Below are 18,224 nucleotides of genomic sequence, written 5' to 3'. Positions count from 1 at the left end.
TTCCTTCACATGTCAATATTGAATAAAAGTGTGAAATAACTTATAATAACTTGTTATTGGTTATTTGGCACACATATAAAATGTACAATGCTAATATGGACTCTACTTGTCAAAAATGGACGCATAAGCAAATTATGTGGACATCTTTTTATCTTTTGTGATGTGGCTATTGTTACTTTTTTTAGATATACTTTGTAGTTATATGTATATTTTTGTAACAAATTATATGACAAAAATCCACATTTCTTTACCAACAAAATAATGAAAAGGGCCATTTGATTTGCTTGTGTGTCTATTTCTGATAGATAGGTTATAGATGGCAGCATAATATGTCTTACAAGTGTATCAAATAAGCAATAAACAAGTTATTATATATTATGTCACAATTTTGTTCAAATTGACACGTAGAGGAGGTACCTTTATGTGTAAAAAATTATTGAGACTTTGTGATTTATTTGTTTCTCCCAACAAATTTAAGAACTCCAATAAATGTCCTTAATAAACAACTTTTTTAGACTCGTCATGAACACAAAAAATGTAAAAAACTACCGTCGACTAGACAGTAGCAACCATCGATTGTTTGTCGGAGGCTAGTCGGTCCGACTCCTAGAATTGATTGCTTTTGTTATACATTTCTTGGAGTTTTTAACTTTTAAGACAATATGTCAACCGGTAACAAAATAAAAACAAAGTAGAATTTGAAGAAAAAATAGGTTAACGGCTTACGCCTAATGGAGTTACGGGTAAGTAAACAAAAAATGGGCTTACATGGATAGTTGGATGTATGGGTGAAATCGGGTTATGGGTAACTAAATTTATGCTTAATTAAATTGGCTTTAGCTTAATTTGAGCCTACTAATAAAAATATTATATTGGCCCAAATACCTTTTTAATAGAATAAATTACTAAACAATATTTATTTATTCTTTTGAGTTTTGGGGTCACTATTTTTTCATAAAATAATGAGTGTTGCTATTTTGGTCCCTGTAGTTTGGGCAGTTTTGCCATTTTAGTCCAAATCTCAAACTTTTTAAATCTGGGTCCCTGTGGTTTGCAGTTGCCATTTTAGTCCAAATCTCAAAAACTCTCATTTTTTATTGTTCCAACATGTTTTTTTTTTGTCTTTTTGTGCAGGGGTAGTTTTGTCCAAGTACATTTCATTAAAACATTTTTTTAATTAAAAAACCCCCAAATAAATAAATCAGTTGTCATCTTCCCTAAATGCAGAGCAAAAACCCAAACCCTAATTCCACAAATGCAGAGATCTCCACCACCGCCACCTCCTCACCCCTTCTCACCACTGCCACCATTACCTCCTCACCACATCTCCACCCTCCCTAAAACCACCACCTTCGACCTCTTATGCGGCGTCCCCTACACCGCCTTACCCATCGCCACCGTCATCTCCACCACAACTAACACCCCCATGTTAATGCGCCGCAAATATATCAAAACCTACGGCACCAGCAAAGCCATCGAAGGGGTCTTTCTTCCCGACCAGACGTGTCTGATTGTCGAGGATTTGGTGACCAGTGGGACATATGTGATTGAGACGGCGGCGCCCTTGAGGGCTGCTGGGTTGAAAGTTACCGATGTGGTGGTGTTGATTGATCGGGAACAGGGTGGTGTTGATTGATCGGGAACAGTGAGATGGTTAGGGTTTTTTCTCTCTCTCTTTTATCTGATTTATGCAGCAATTTAGGTTATCACCTGTCTTCCGGTGGCTTTCTCTCTCTCTCTTTTATCAGTTGTCTCCTGTCTTCCGGTGGTGATTTATGTGATTTATCTGATCTATGAATTTGTTAAAAGTTTGTGTGGGGGTGGTGGTACGAGAGGGTGGCGGCAGGTGGTAGTGCTGGTGCGAGAGGGTGGTGGCAGGTGGTGGTGGGGGTGGTGGTGCGAGAGGGGTGTGGCAAGTGGTGGTCCATCTGAGAATTCTCTGGTCTGCAATGGTATATGCAGATGCAGATGCAGATGCAGATGCTTATGGTATATTAATTTGCGGGTATTAATTATTAATATGTTATATTAAAATTAGATGGACAAAACTACCCTTGCACAAAAAGACAAAAAAAAGCATGTTGGAACTATAAAAAATGAGAGTTTTTGAGATTTGGACTAAAATGGCAACAAAATGCAAACCACAGGGACCCAGATTTAAAAAGTTTGAGATTTGGACTAAAATAGCAAAACTGCCCAAACCACATGGACCAAAATGGCAGTTTACTCTAAAATAATTAAGGTCTACACCAATGTTTTTCAGAGAACTGGACCGAACATCCAATCGTTCTCTTTACTGGTTCACTGGTCGAATCGGTCGGATCGGATTTAAGAACCGAATATACATATCTTTACTTTACTATTAAAGGGGACTATGAGCTCACATAAGAAACGCTTATGTGTCGATCTCCGAGACACGCCAATTCAACATTTCTTATGTCAGCATTACATTATAATATCACTTAATTTCTTATAGATAAATTATTTATGTTAATTTGAAATTCAAAATACTAAAGCGGTTGGCATGGGGCTCATTTTTTGGGAGGCCATACTTTACATTCAGTTTTGAATTCCCGCTCATCCTCAATAAACCTATTTCTACCTTCTTTTATTAGAAACCCTTTATTCCCTTCCTCTTTTCTCTCTCCAGAGAAACCCTAGCCGCCACTGCCTCCCTCACTTTGCGATAACCACACCGAATCCACCTCCCTCAAAGCAACCACACAACCATGGTGGTGAAACTTCTGAAGATCAAAGATGACAGAGTTTTCCTTCGTGAAGCTAGTGACAATCATTTTGGTTCAGGTAAAACCCTATATCTACATTCGATTTTCTCACTTCTCAGTAAATCAATACGTATTAAGATAGATCCGTAACTTGTGTTCTTAGGGCAGTGGGGGTGGAGCTTAATTTCCCCGTGATGACACTTTATAACGAGTGATGGAAATGAACAAACCACCGCCACCTACAATTTCAACGCGTGAAGGGGAGATTCCGTGATATATTTCATGTGTTATGGCTTATCCAGTGATAAATGGATGTGAGGGGGTGTGAGGGTTTATTGTTGGGTGTTGTGAGTGATGACCATTGCCACTAAAAAAGGTCGTGAGTGATGAAATAATGGTTGATGACATGGCGGAACTTGGTTGGATGTTGTGAGTGATGGAATTTTTGCAAGTGATAACCACCCCTCCCCCCTTATCTCAGTAAAAGTAACTATCTATTGAGCATGATTATCGAAATTTAGCTTATTGGGCCACTCACACACACACCCGCACACCAGGCCACTTAGCTTATTGGGCCACTCAGTTTATGTGGACCGGTTTAATTAATAGGCCACACACTTAAGTGTTATGTTTTTGGGCCAATGTGTTACTGATGCTGCTACTGTTCAAACATGTGGCCCCTATATGTGTGTTTTTATGAAACGTGGATTCTATGTGCTACATGTTAATACGTGTATACGTGATACTACTTGCATACAAAATCTGACCAATATTGGTAACTATAATAGGACGTGATTGACCAACTCTTTAGACGAGTAAATTACCTGCCGAGCAAACCGAGGTGTGTACACAACTTTTTCTAAAAGCATGTGTTCTCGGTGGTTGGGAAACGGAGCGAAAAACACTATCTCCTTGTGTGGGATACAAAACAACGATATCTCCTTGTGTGTGATACAAACAACAATATCTCCTTGTGTGGGATACAAGTAACTTTTCTCCCCTTGTGTGGGACACTCAGTTAATTACTATTTATATTAGATGCAACAAGCGTACTAAATGAAACTCTATCACGAAGTCCCTACTTTCTATACCGATTAGTCACCGGGGCCTTGCGAACGGGTTATTAGTTGATAGCGCTATTTAGGTTTCACCAACCTCACACCGTGCCTGGAGAGGATCGGTCATGAACTAATAGATCTTGGCAAACCGTCAATGATGATAGACATTGACAAACAGGGCAATAACAAACATGAGGTCACTAAGTATTTGGTATTACGCAGTTTAGTAGCTTAGATGTGGGGTAGCTCCCCATGACATGATATAAATGAGTAACTTAACTACTTAAACAAGTTTTATGGAACTTAAAACTGGACAACTCGTGAATTCGCCAACTTTATGTTGATACCCTACTGCATGCTTTGCAGGTACACAATGACATAGGAGCTTGCAGCTTGGGGAAGTGTAGTGGTCGCCTTAACCCGCGTTGGGTTCTTTGAATAATTATGAACTGTGAACCTATGTTTGAACCATTTTACTTATGCTTCCATTGTTCTCTTAAAAACACTGCTCTGAGCTTAAAAACTTTGGACTTAAACTATAAACGTCACTAATCGTATTGGTTTGTTGAAATTATTTTACTATAATTGTTCAATATGATTGGTGGCTGGATCCTGGTCAGTCACACGCCTCACGATAGTACTCCGCATGTGGAAATTGAGGGTGTGACAGTACGGATGTAACTCATTCGTGCGGATGTAACTACCTCCGCACGGACAAGCTCATCTGCACGGAAGTGCTAGTCCCTCCCAACCTCATGTATATATATAGTGTCGTGTGTTCGTTAGTTGTTAAGTTTTGGGAGTTCGGCTGGAGAGATTGTTGATGCTCTCTCCAGCCGGTCAAGGATGTATGCTTTTTCGGTATTTATGGAAGCTTTCTACTTATGACTATTCTTACGAGACTTCTACCGAATTAGCTTTATTCTATCCAAACTTCCGTCTAAACCTGTCCGATCCTGAACTTTCAAGTTAACTTTAGTCTTCCATATAATTTGGGGTTTGGGGCTTCCCATGTAGAAGTGAAAATGAAAAAAACTCATAGTTTCCTTATAATTTGGGCATGGGGACTCCATTATGAGTGCTCTAGAAGTCCTCTAAAGTGGTTGTTCACTTTGCATATATTAGAGAGGACACATATTAACACTTTGCATGTAAATTTGGATCATTGCATTGCACATAGAGGACCATAAAATGTTGTGTGGATGCAGTATGAACTGAAAAAGACTACCCAACTGGTATATTATTTAAAATTGTATTACAAGTATGCCAAAATGCTACCCCATCTATGTATATAATATAAAGAAAACTTGATTCTAGTTGGCAAGACACTTAAACTCCAGTCCTTACAACCCATATAATAATCATAAAGACTTTAGTGATATGAAACTTTAAAAAAATAAAATAAAAAGATGGCGGTGCTTAAAAGATGTCACAAATAACCTAATTTGAGCAGCAGCCACTCTTTTGGTTAATTGGTTGGCCTTTGATCTGCACCGTAGGCGGCTTCTTGTTGGAAGTAGGTTGACTTGCCATCCTGCATTGACACACACAAGATCTTAGATCCATTCATTTCAAACAAACTTTCAAACTTAAAATGTTTTTATATATAATGAACGTGTTACTTATCATTGACAAACAATAACAATCAAAGTATGAGAATAAAACGATCAAGGGTCTCAAGAGTCGTATGCATTAAAAGGAGTTAAATGCCATTTTAGCCCGTGTGGTTTGGGCCATTTTGCTAGTTTAGTCCAAATGTTTTATTTTTCGCCTGTGGGTCCAAAAAGGTTTCACTATTGCCATTTTAATCCACTGGGTTAACTTCATCCATTTTTTCTGTTAACAAGAATGGCAATTCGGTCGTTCTATATGTAATTCTGTTAACTAGAAGGGCAATTCGGCTATATAAAATGACCGAATTGCCCTCATCGTTAACAGACAAAATGGATGAAGTTAACCCAGTGGACTAAAATGGCAACAGTGAAACCTTTTTGGACCCATAGGCGAAAAATGAAACCTTTGGACTAAACTGGCAAAATGGCCCAAACCACAGGGACTAAAATGGCATTTAACTCCATTAAAAATAAGCATGAAATTGGGGGCTACCTGTTCTTAATATCAGCACACATAGCCATGAAAGCTTGTTCCACATTGGTGGCATCTTTAGCACTTGTTTCCATAAACGGAATGCCAATTTCATCCGCAAATTCCTAATCACCAAAGACATCATAAACACAATTTAACCCATTAAGGATAGACCATAACTCATACTAAACGAAAGTAAAAAGGTTGAGTTCGACAAACTAAATGAACCCAATTGTACGTGTTGGAACGAGAATGTAAAGCTTATACCTTTGCTGTATCGTATGACACAGCCCTGCTCTCAGTGAGATCACATTTGTTACCAACAAGAAGTTTGTTTACATTTTCACTTGCGTATCGTTCAATTTCACCCAACCATTGTTTAACATTGTTGAAACTCTCAAGATCAGTAACGTCATAAACTATCTGCAGATTTCAAGATACAGGAATATTATGATGTGCATTTTAAAAGTGACAACGTAATACTGAAAAATCATAAATAGATGATCGGTTGTAATAAAATGAGTTATCGAAAATACTGTTTGGATGTGCTTCTGCAGTTTAAATTGTAATACTCAAATGATCAGATATATATCTACAGATAAAAGGACCAAAATGACATTTTTTTGTGAAAAACGTAGCCGTTTGTGAAATGGAAATACAAGTCTCTCGTATTAGGTCAACAGGGGGGCAGGGGTTTGTCTTTAATAGGCTAGGGTTTGCTATTCAGAAAGGGGTAGCGGCGCAGCTTGTTGCTCGCTTACCTGCGATATTGATGTAACTCGGCCAGTATTTTATATATAAATAAAAAAATAATATGTTCATAATGGAAATTAGTTTATATAGAAATATTTTGATTATTGCAGAAGATATGATACTTTTTATACAAATTTTAGGAGTACGAACATTTGGAAAAAAAAATAAAAATTAAATAATCAATTTCGTTACATCACATATGAAACTGACAAAATAATCAGGTAATAAGAAGGAAGATCTGTTTGTTTAAACACTAGAATTAGACTACTGACAATATAGATAATGTGTTGTAAACCCAAATCCAAACACCCTTTAAGATGATAAATTATGTTCCTTTTTAAGTTTTTAGTAAAAAGGTAAAGATTGGAAGAAACATACGATAATGCCGTGAGCCCCACGATAGTAGCTACTAGTAATCGTCCTGAATCTTTCTTGTCCAGCAGTGTCCCACTGCATATTCCAAAAAAAAACATAATTTTCATTTATCAAATAAATAGAAGATAATTTACTTCTTTAAAAGAAACCCCTCACAATTTGAAGCTTAATGGTCTTTCCGTCCTGATCCACAGTGCGAATTTTCTGCAGACAGCAAAGAAAATAAAACTTTGACGATTGCACAACGATAATCATAACAAATGTAAATGTACGACTGATACGCATGTCTTAAGCAATAAGCATCAAGTTTAAATTCTTACAAAGTCCACACCAATTGTACTTATATAACTGTCAAGATACGAGTCATCCTGTAGAAAACAGATTAAGATTAAAATATAAGAAAAATGTAGCTAAAATTAAAATAGCATATTGAGCTGTCAAGTAATCAGTGAACTACTTACAGCAAATCTAAGCAGGAGACAAGATTTTCCGACTCCTGAATCTCCGATCAGCAAAAGCTTGAACAAGTAGTCACTGCATGGCGTATATAGCAAGTGTTCCACAGGTTATAGATTCAGAATAATCATTAAGCAACTTATCCAAAATGTCTCAAACGGTTAACATGATAAAGATTTAAGTAAAGACTTGCATAACCCAATCAGGCCATGTTACAAATAGCTTTTGTCACCTAACTCAGGCCCATTTCTTTGAAGGATTACACACTCTTGAAGCACCAATGACACTATTGCTTTAAAATAAGGGTTATGATCAAATACAAACTCTCCTAAAAATAAGAAGTCGTAAGAGCATTCACATCCTATCCATCATTTTTTACCCTATAATCACACTAAAAACAACTATCTTTTCTCTCTCCTTTCAATTAAATAATATTTTTATATCTTTATCATTACTTTTTCTCTCGCTTTCACTAACAACCACTTTCAAAATATATTAAAAAAATATAGAGGGTGAACAATATACACTCATATACAGATTCCACTCACAACCACCTTTTATACCTTTTATAATATGAAAACCTCTTCTCACTGCTTTTGGTGGATAGGATGTGAATGCTCTAAGAAGGTTATCAAACGGACTCTGACTGACTTCATTCAAGTGGCATTGGAACCGTCTCATCGAACTCTACGATATGATCACTGATCAGGTCCTTTCTGTTATGTCAATATTGGTACTCATTTGCACATTTTGCTTTTAAACACTAAGAGGTAACCGAAATTCATAAATCGAAAGATGACTCAGCTATTAAACATCCAAATCCAAACAAAATCAATGAATCATTCATCTACAATTATCAAACCATTCCAAAGCTTTATACATCACCATCAATCCAATCATATATACAACATAATTCACCTGACGCCTAAATCATGATTTCAACTGCTAGGTTTTACACATTTATAATACGAAAAATTGACTAGAAAAGCGATCTAATTGTCCATTTCCCTAACAAATTCATTACCAATCATATACAAAGGATAAATTAAGGAAGAAGAGTAGTGATAAGCTTAAACTTACTACTCCGGATTCATGATACGACGGTGATCGGAGATTCCTACCGGCGGCTGCTAATAGGATCGCCAAATTGCAGATTAATTGGTTTTTATAGAAACAAACAGAGGGAACAACCGACCTGAATGAATGTCATCAGCATTGATTATCACGATAGGAGGAGTTACGTAAACGTCCATGTCACTTTTTAACAAAAAAAAAGCACTTTTTTAGTTATAATTTTTACTTTTTAATATTTTTTTTGCTTTTATGTAAATCATTCTTTTATAAAAGTGTTTTTCTTTTTTACAAAAAAAAAAAAAATGATTGCGTTTCATCTAAGAGCATTCACATCCAACACTCTAAAATTATACATACATTCCACTAAAAAACAACTCCTATATCAATATATTTCCACTAAAAACAAATACTTTTTCTCTCTCCTTTTCAATTAAGTAATATTTTTATACCTTTATCATTACATTTTTCTCTCTCCTTCACTCACAACCACTTTCAATATATATTAAAAAATTATAGTGGGCGAACAGTGTCCCCCCAAATATACAGATGAACAGTAACATTTTCTCTCTCCTCCACTCACAACCATTTTTTATACTCTTTATATTTTAAAAACCCTACACTCACATTTTAGTTCTTTGGATGTGAATGCTCTAAGTTGCCATTAACTTTTTACGATCATTTACTTTTGTAATTCTTTTAAGAGTTAAATGTCATTTTACTCCCTGTGGTTTGAACCATTTTTCCAGTTTAGTTCAAAAGTTTCATTTTTCGTCTGTAGGTCCAAAAATGTTTCACCATTGCCATTTTAGTCTCCTAGGTTAACTTTATCCATTATTTTTGTTAACGAGAATGGCAATTCGGTCATTTTATAGGGCCGAATTGTCCTTCTAGTTAACAGAATTACATAAATAATGACCGAATTTCCCTTCTCGTTAACAGAACTAATGGATGAAGTTAACCGAGTGGACTAAAATGACAACGATGAAACATTTTTAGACTCAAATGGGAAAAATGAAACCTTTGGACTAAACTGCTAAAATGGTCCAAAACATAAGGACTAAAATGACATTTAACTCTTCTTTTAATCTACCATCTTTATTACCATATTTTTTTTTTCTGGTTATCATACAACAACTTTTACTTTAAACAAAGTAAAAATATTTAACTACTACAATTGTTTTTAGTTCACCTAAGAATATTTTTAGATAGCTAATATCAATGTTGATACTCTATTTTTTTTTTTAACTTTGTTATTGTGTTCTTTAATATAAATATAATATGGCTTATTTGGAGAGCCTATAATGACAAAATATTAGACAACAAAGCTTCATCGGTACATAGGTTCCAAAGGAGATCAATACGTACACATATGTATGAATTAAATATTGCACAAAGATATATTTTATATGAGAAAGTATAATGTACAAAAGGCCTTATCGTACATTATCGTACGCGACCAAGTGTATAACATGCGTAATTACAATTTTGATCGAAAATAACGTGCGTGATTTTAACTTCCATGCGTGATTACCAAAAAAAACTGATCCCATGCGTTTTTTTGTGTTCCCATGCGTGATTTTTGACTTCCATGCGTGATTATACCCTGATCCGACGGTTACGCTTGTCGCGTATGTAATGTAGGATAAGCCTTTTTGTATGTTAACCTTTCCCTATTTTATATACTGGTCATTGTGGTGTAATTTCAATGCCGTAAATTTCTTTATATCTTTGTTAAAAAAAAAAAAAAAAAAAAAAAAAAAAAAAAAAAAACCCTAGATGGAACTGATAAACAAAACATGCCTAAAGATTGAATGAATACTACTACTTAAACCACATTACTCTCCTCTACATGATAATCGTTTGATTTGCTTGGTAATCTCGAGAAAAGAGATGCAAACAGACTACTTAAAACATAAACGATACCAAACGAGACAAGGAAACATGTCGTTTTTAATAAGAAGAACACATTTAATTGGAAAAATATCACTATCTTCACATGGTATAAACGTTTTTTTGCACATTAAATGCTGTAATGTATCAAGCCTTTACATACAAGTATATCTGTATACATATGTATCTATCGTTTGTATATACAGGCAATTTGCCTAGTCCTATATAGCAAACATATCAATGTTCCACTAGCATAGCCTCAAGATTTGTCTTCCGGGCAGCGTGTTTTAGTTTCTCAAGTGCAACAAGCCCAACTTGCCTAACTCGTTCTCTCGACAACCCCATCCTGCAACACGCTTAAGATTGTTAATTTACACTTTTACCCTTTTTATTCGGTTTTACAAGAGCAAACAAAAAGATGAATATAACCCAGAACTATATCAGTGGATCGATTTTGGATCGTTTATGTTCAAACCAAAAAGATGATAAAGAAAATGGGGTCAAAGCTAAAAGTCAACAGGCATGCAACCTATAGTGTTGTATTTGTAAGCCATAATTAAAGTAGTATTATTTTTTTTAAGTTAAAAATAATAAAAAAAATTGTTTTTGTGGGTCACCCGATTTATATCACTGATTCGGTACCTTCGACTAATATCTTCCCAGGTGAGGAACTCGTTATCGAGACCATAGTATAAACGTATGATTTCTCTCTCCCGTTCCCTTAAAGTTGTGGTCATCAATTTGTTCATTTCATCCTGAAAAATGACAATTAAACAATGAAAAAAACGTTCAATCGTTAATGCATTCTTTTTTAGGTATAGAAAATGAAATATTATAATCACTTTCCAATATGTGGTTCTTGCAGCCACAAGGGGCTGTGTAAAAGGGTAAATTTAGTACCTTGAGGGCCAAGTTATCTACTCCATGCCAAGGGTTGTTCTCCAAGTGATCATCTGCCATGTACTGCAACAATAACAGAGGTCTCAATGTTAAGTAGTTATAACTTCTAACGCTACTAGAAGTGACAATTTCAACCCGTTTGCTTACAAACGGGTTGATTAATGGATTAACTAAAAGAAAAGATACGCAGTAAAACGGCCCGCCCATTTTACCACCTCTAAGGGGCTGTTTGTTTACCTCTTAATGAGGCTCTTAATGGTTCATGGTTCAGACCTCTTACTGGTTCAGCACTTAATGGTTCAGACTGTTTGTTTCGTGAGCAGATTGTCTGAATGGTTCAGACATTTGCCTCTGAATGGTTAAGTATTATACAGAGTCTGAATGGTTAAGACCTCTAATCTGAATTGGTCAGACATTTGCCTTTGAAGGGTTAAACATTATACTGGCTCTTAATGGTTCAGACCTCTTACTGGTTCAGCACTTAACCATTCAGAAGTTGCCAAACAGCCCCTAAATGGTACCAATCATATTTTTGCAGGCGTGCGTGTGTGTGTGAGTTTCAAATAAGAAGTGGGAATATCTAGACTTACGCTTTGAAAGGTATCGCCTGGAAGACCATTTAACGAAGGGGATACGGGCCTATCAAGTGAGAACACTTTGCATTTCGCCTACAATAAACGGACTCAATATAAGATGATGAAACACAAATAAAATTATAAAAAGCATAAACAAAAGGCTGTAAAAGGTTCAAGTACCCCTGTGGCATTCAATACTTTCTTTGTTGATATGTTCAGGCTTTCTGCAATTTTCTACATCACCAGAAAGATATAGCTCGTTAGCTAAAGTTTAAAATCGAGATATACATAAAAAGCAGTGGAATATATTCTAGAGTTAACTTTCGTTTTACTCCCTATGGTTTGGTCAATTTAACAGTTTTGCCCCAATAGTTTTAAAATGGCCATATTCCTCCCTGATCTTTCTAACTTATCATCATTTTACTCCCTGCCTCTAACTCCATCCAAAAATTCTATTAACTAGAAGGGTATTTTGGTAATTTTATAGATAAAAGCAAGGGCATGTAAGTCTTTTCACCTAAATACACCTTTAACTGAGTTAGAGCCGGGGAGCAAACTGGCAACAAACTCGAAAGATCAGGGAGTAAAATGGCCATTTTTAAACTACTGGGGGCAAAATCGTTAAAATGACCAAACCACAGGGAGCAAACCGAAAGTTAACTCTATATTTTATGTAAAATGTATCGTTTAACTTACTTCGATTGACGGGGCTATTCCTTTTTCCTCGAGCTTAGCCTTTGCGTGCCGTATTGCACTTAATCGTTCATGTATATGGATAGGTAGCCTTAGGGTTCTTGAGTTTTCGATTAATGCCTTTGAAACACCCTGAAATTAAAAAGATAAAAGTAAAAAAAAAAGGATTAACCGTGACTGAAATAACTATATTAAAAATGCATTTACTGTTGTCCTCACCTGTCTTATCCACCAATAAACATAGGTAGAAATCTTGAACCCCCTTGATGAATCATATTTCTCTATCCCACGCAATAGTCCAATTAGACCTCCCTACGATAAAACATTATAAGTGACTATTTTACTAGCTAAAAAATCTACTCCTTGACCGTTAAAAACATTACTCGAAGATAACAGACACCTGAATCAAGTCGCCAATTTCAACTCCCATGTTAGCATATTTTTGCGCAACCGACATGACTAAACGGATATTGCTAATGGTTAGCTTCTCTCTTGCCAACTTGCACTCGATCTGTATTATTTTCAACTCAGCTCGTGAAATCTTCATCGATGCTGCAAGTTGCACCTCAGATGGTTCCGATCCCAAACTCTCCGTCAAACTAAAAAAACCTCATCAAAACATATACATATATGACTGTATAAAAAGGAAGAAGGTATGATTATAACTTATAAGTTACCTTGATTTCCGCTCTTCTAACCGTTGACCGGTTTTAATCTTTTTTGACAAAACCACCACCTCATCATGCGTTAACAATGTATCGCTTGCATGATTTTGGAGCAACTCCGGACTGATAACAACTCCTTCGTTAAAAGAAAATCTTCCATTTGGCGTTTTCCTCTGAGCGTCTAATCTACGCCTACGTGCAGATTTCACAGAACCACTTACAAAAATCTTCTTGCTTGTTTTCTCTGTCGGGTTGACTTTAGTCAACGTGCTCTCGGTCGAAAGGTTCCACTGTTTTTCCAGTAAAGATTTCTGTAACGACAGTAAAGCTTCAACCGAAAACTCTTGATCATCACCGTCCAGTTCCACGTTTTCATATCCTTTAATCCATTCCTCTATACTTAACGAACCGGAAGCGGTATCAACATGCTCCGTTAGAGCTCTGATGTAATGTGTATCTCGATTATGTCGTTTGGATATGAACCCATGGCCGTAAGTGGACGATTTTTTCGCGGTAATCACATTCTTAGTTGGAACGGATATGAACCCGACATCATTAATGTTTGATAGCTTATCACCAACATCCGAATAGTAAGAAGACGAACCCAACAGTCTCTCACCTGCCCTTAGTCCAATTACTGCGGTTGTAGCCATCATCTAGCTTTCTTGGCTTGCAAGAAATAGCATCATTCAACCATAACACTTTGGTGTAAGGCTACTAAACAATAATATTGTTAACTTATTGTGTTTGGTTTGTTGCAGATCACCTACCCTAAAATTCCTGCTAGGGAAAAAGACAGGAAATGTGTAATTAAATTGACTTTCATTTACAGATGAAAATCATGAAACCATAAGTAATATTTAAACTATTATTATTGGAAATTTACGCTAGATTGTGGCGGAAAAACGAGAGTAAACATTATATTTCCGATTAAACTTCATCAACAACAACTGTACCCAGTAAATCCCACAAATAGCAAAGCTACTTATAGGGTCTGGGGAGGGTGGGATGTAGACAGACCTTGCCTCTATCCCTAGGGATAGAGAGACTGCTTCCAGAGAGACCCTCGACTCCAAAACGAACAGCATACCAACACACCAAGTCAAAGAATATAGAAATAAACTTCAGCATATTACAGAAATAGGTTAAAAACTAAAAACAAAAATAGATTAAAAACTAATGTATGTGAAAGTGTAAAATACAATATTGATGAACGTACGATACGTACGATATGAAATTACACATGTCATAAAACTCCAAACCCTAATCACGCATGTTGAAAAATCATAACCCTGCGTGATTATGGTTTTCAACATGCGTGATTTATGGTTTTTCAACCTGCGTGATTAGGGTTTTGAGTTTTATAACGTGCGTAATTTCATATTGTATCATCGCATATTGTAGGTAAACCTTCCCTCTAATGTGTTAGATAGCTTGAATATGAATTATAAAACAATATTTTAAGATAAGATAAGAACTGAAATTTCATATAAACTAGTATAAAGCACCTCCGCGTTGCGGCGGGGGCGAGCACTAATGCCACACTACTGCCAGCGACCACCGACACTGAAGTTGCGGTGTTAATGCGAAGAAATTAAACCGAAACGTAAAACATAGAATAAAATAACTAAGTTGATCTAGGACTCGCGCGTTACGATGAACCCGCGTCTATTTTTTCCCGTTTGACATGTTCATCGTAATCTATATATAATATATATCATTACCACTATACAAACCATAATGCATACATTACAACAACCATTGCATCAATATGTTGCAAATTATATTTATACAAGATTTTGGCTAAATTAATTAGATTATTATAAATAATAATAATTTACAAATAAAACAACACAACTTTGAATGGATCAAACTGATTGAATATGGTAAGATAATGAAACCATTATTTGATTAGGGTACAACCACTTAAGCACAATTTACAATCATACATGCATACAAAACAGACTGAATTTGGTAAGGTAATGAAACAATTGTTTGATTAAGGTACAATCACTTAAGCACAACTTACAACCACTTAAGCATAACTTACAACCAAAGTTGCATACAATTGTTTCAAATTGATAGTATATAAATAAATAAGTATTTTAACTAATAAAACCTTTTTAGTTAACTTTTTTAAATAAGAAATGAAATAAAAATGTCTATGACATATGCCACAAACAAACAAACAGGTACTTATTTATTAGATATAGATTTATAAGAACAACAGCGGAACCTAATTCAGCAGTTAAACTATCATGCTCCGATTTCAATTCTACGATGAAATAACAACGGAACAACATCATCGGCAATAACAAACTTGTTGATCGGAAATCCGGTAACTGTGTTTTATGTTATGATCACAAGAGTTACAGCGGCAAAACGATCAATGAATGAATCAGGTAGGTAGGTTGTAGTGAACATGATAGCAATATAAGGAATTGTTAGATTAAGGATCAACGGGAATTACCTTAATTTGTAGCGATGAAGAAATGAGCTAGTGTTTGTTCAAGTTCAAGTTTTGGAGAGATAGTGAAAATGTGTGGTGATTGGAATCAAAGTGAGTGAACCTGAAGAGAACAAGTATCGACTTCTAGTTTCTCATTGTTTAAAACGAACCTTTTTTTTTTTATTTTTTAAGAAAAGATATTTTTTATTTATTTTGAAACCGACTGGTTGTAGATATTATAATGAGTTAAATGTCATTTTAGTCCCTATGGTTTGGGTAATTTTGTTAATTTAGTCTAATCTAAAGGTTTCATTTTTCGTATTTATGGGTTTTTCATATCATTTTCACCATATTTTTAATATTTGATGTTTTTTACTGAAGATTTTTAGTACTTATGGGGTTTTCATATCATTTTGTGGTTTTGTTTGAATGTTATTTGAATTTATGGATTGTATAATATCACTTTATTTGAATATTCGATAATAAGGGTATCAATATTATAGATTATATGTATTCTTTAATACTATGTAATATACTAATATATACAAATATGCAATAACAATTTATTCCATGTTAAAAAAAATAAGTTATTTTTAGCTAAGCTAAATACTTGGTTAACCACCCATAACCGACCCGCTATAACCATCAAAACCAAATAACCATAACCAACATAACCGATTGGTTATGGTTATGGTTTTTGGCCAAAACCGACCCAAACCGACCCATGCGCACCCCTAGTTTAAAGGTTTCATTTTTCGCATGTGGGTTCAAAAAGGTTTCATCGTTGCCAGTTTAGTCCATTGAGTTAACTTCATCCATTTTTTCTGTTAACGAGAAGGGCAATTCGATCATTTTATATGGCCGAATTGTCCTTCTAGTTAATAGAATTACATATAAAATGACTGAATTGCTCTTCTCGTTAACAAAAAAAATGGATGAAGTTAACTCAGTGGCCTAAAATGGCAATAGTGAAACCTTTTTGGACCCACAGGCAAAAAATGAAACATTTGAACTAAACTGGCAAAATGACCCAAACCACATGGACTAAAATGACATTTAACTCTATTATAATTTTCTATTTAATATTTTAGGTAATGTTTGGATAAGCTTATTTTACCTCCTTATGACTTATTAACTTCTTGAAAAATGAGTTTTTGTGAAATGGTATTTGGGTAATAAAGTGAAAATGAGTTTTTTAGGCATTGAAAAGAAGAAATGAAAATGTCACTTGGTTGTGACTTTTTCAAAAAGGAGATAAGGAGGTTAAAAAGTCAATAAAGAGAAATGGAAAATTTCATCCAAACATGCCCTTGGATGAAAGTTTTGCTTAAAATATGCCCTGTTCAACTGACTCACATAGCGATCAAAGAAATGAAAAAGTTACATAGCGTGTCATCACCGGTACCTATGTATGACTTGTTTTTGTTCATTTTGCGGTTAGGCGTTTAAGGGTGTGTATCTCGAAATACATGTAATCGTGTGCTTTACTTAGCTGATTATAGGAGCTTTTAGTTTTATGAATCGATTGGAACATTGTTATTATGGATTCGCGTGTCTCAGTTTTCATTTTTCATCGAGTTTCTTCTATTTTACTTGATTATTCATTCACAAACAACTAATCGATAGATGTTTGGGCTTGAAATCGATCACTATCACCGTAGATTGGTGATTTGAGACTTACACTTGGACCCAACTGTCACACCCCAACCAATGGCGGAATCATCGGAGTGGGACAAAGAAAGATTGCTCATCACACATAAGGCTAAAGGTGACAATAATTAAATCAAAACCGTTTTCATTTCATATTTCAAATTGTCATTACAATACATGGAATTCAAATAACAACAAATAAATGAAAAATATGACAAGTTCAACGTAACATAAATATTCAATCTAGTAATTTCTTGTGCAAGTTTCTAGTCATCCCTATTGTAACAACCCGCGTTCAGAAAGTCAAAGTACAAGTCAAAGTCAAAGACAAAAGAAGAAAAGATTGCTAATTGCGATATGTCACTCCTTGCTTAACGATTGATTTTACTTCATTGACTTGTAATCGAATCCTTTAAATTGTTTGCTTTAGTTGTATTATGTGGAGTATCTATAATAATCAAGGATTAATCACATGTTAATCGCTAATCTATCTATCGCTAATCGCATCGCAATCACATTCGCAACTTGATTTATAGGTTAGGTATATTGTTTTACGTGTGTGTGCTACTTATGTGTTACTTGTGCATGTTTATATTATGATCGTGGTGATTAATCGAAAACGCAACCGCAACTCTATCGCAACGCAATCTCATCGCCAACTAGAAACGCAAGGTTATTTATGTTAATTATATTATTTGTGTGACTATTATCTAAATCTATTGCATCGCTTAATCGACACTCGCTCAAACGCATCGCAACGCTCAACGCACAAATCGAAACGTCGAAACCAACTCACGGCAACCCTTCGATCGAATGACCATTCGATCGAATGGTCATCCGTACGGATGGCCATCCGATCGGATTGCCATCCGATC

General features: G+C 35.3%; 2 protein-coding genes across 2 annotated transcripts; both read right to left on the bottom strand.

Moving 5' to 3' along the window:
- Positions 1-4,994: 4,994 nt before the first annotated feature.
- LOC110872781 (ras-related protein RABD2c) lies at positions 4,995-8,684 on the bottom strand. Its single transcript, XM_022121656.2, has 8 exons — positions 8,534-8,684; positions 7,459-7,531; positions 7,318-7,365; positions 7,154-7,201; positions 7,001-7,072; positions 6,137-6,292; positions 5,891-5,994; positions 4,995-5,318 (listed from the first exon to the last, which is right to left on the bottom strand). Exons 1-8 carry the CDS (start codon positions 8,545-8,547, stop codon positions 5,225-5,227), a joined length of 609 nt encoding a protein of 202 aa, XP_021977348.1. The 5' UTR covers positions 8,548-8,684; the 3' UTR covers positions 4,995-5,224.
- Positions 8,685-10,494: 1,810 nt separating this feature from the next.
- LOC110872782 (RNA polymerase sigma factor sigA) lies at positions 10,495-15,856 on the bottom strand. The gene is made up of 10 exons (XM_022121658.2): positions 15,721-15,856; positions 13,263-14,030; positions 12,986-13,184; positions 12,805-12,897; positions 12,589-12,717; positions 12,073-12,126; positions 11,908-11,985; positions 11,318-11,380; positions 11,060-11,172; positions 10,495-10,763 (listed from the first exon to the last, which is right to left on the bottom strand). Exons 2-10 carry the CDS (start codon positions 13,904-13,906, stop codon positions 10,655-10,657), a joined length of 1,482 nt encoding a protein of 493 aa, XP_021977350.1. The 5' UTR covers positions 13,907-14,030; positions 15,721-15,856; the 3' UTR covers positions 10,495-10,654.
- Positions 15,857-18,224: the final 2,368 nt, after the last annotated feature.

The sequence above is a fragment of the Helianthus annuus genome, chromosome 8 (genome assembly GCF_002127325.2).
Source record: "Helianthus annuus cultivar XRQ/B chromosome 8, HanXRQr2.0-SUNRISE, whole genome shotgun sequence".
NCBI lineage: Eukaryota > Viridiplantae > Streptophyta > Magnoliopsida > Asterales > Asteraceae > Helianthus > Helianthus annuus.
This window is presented reverse-complemented; position numbering and strand designations above follow the sequence as displayed.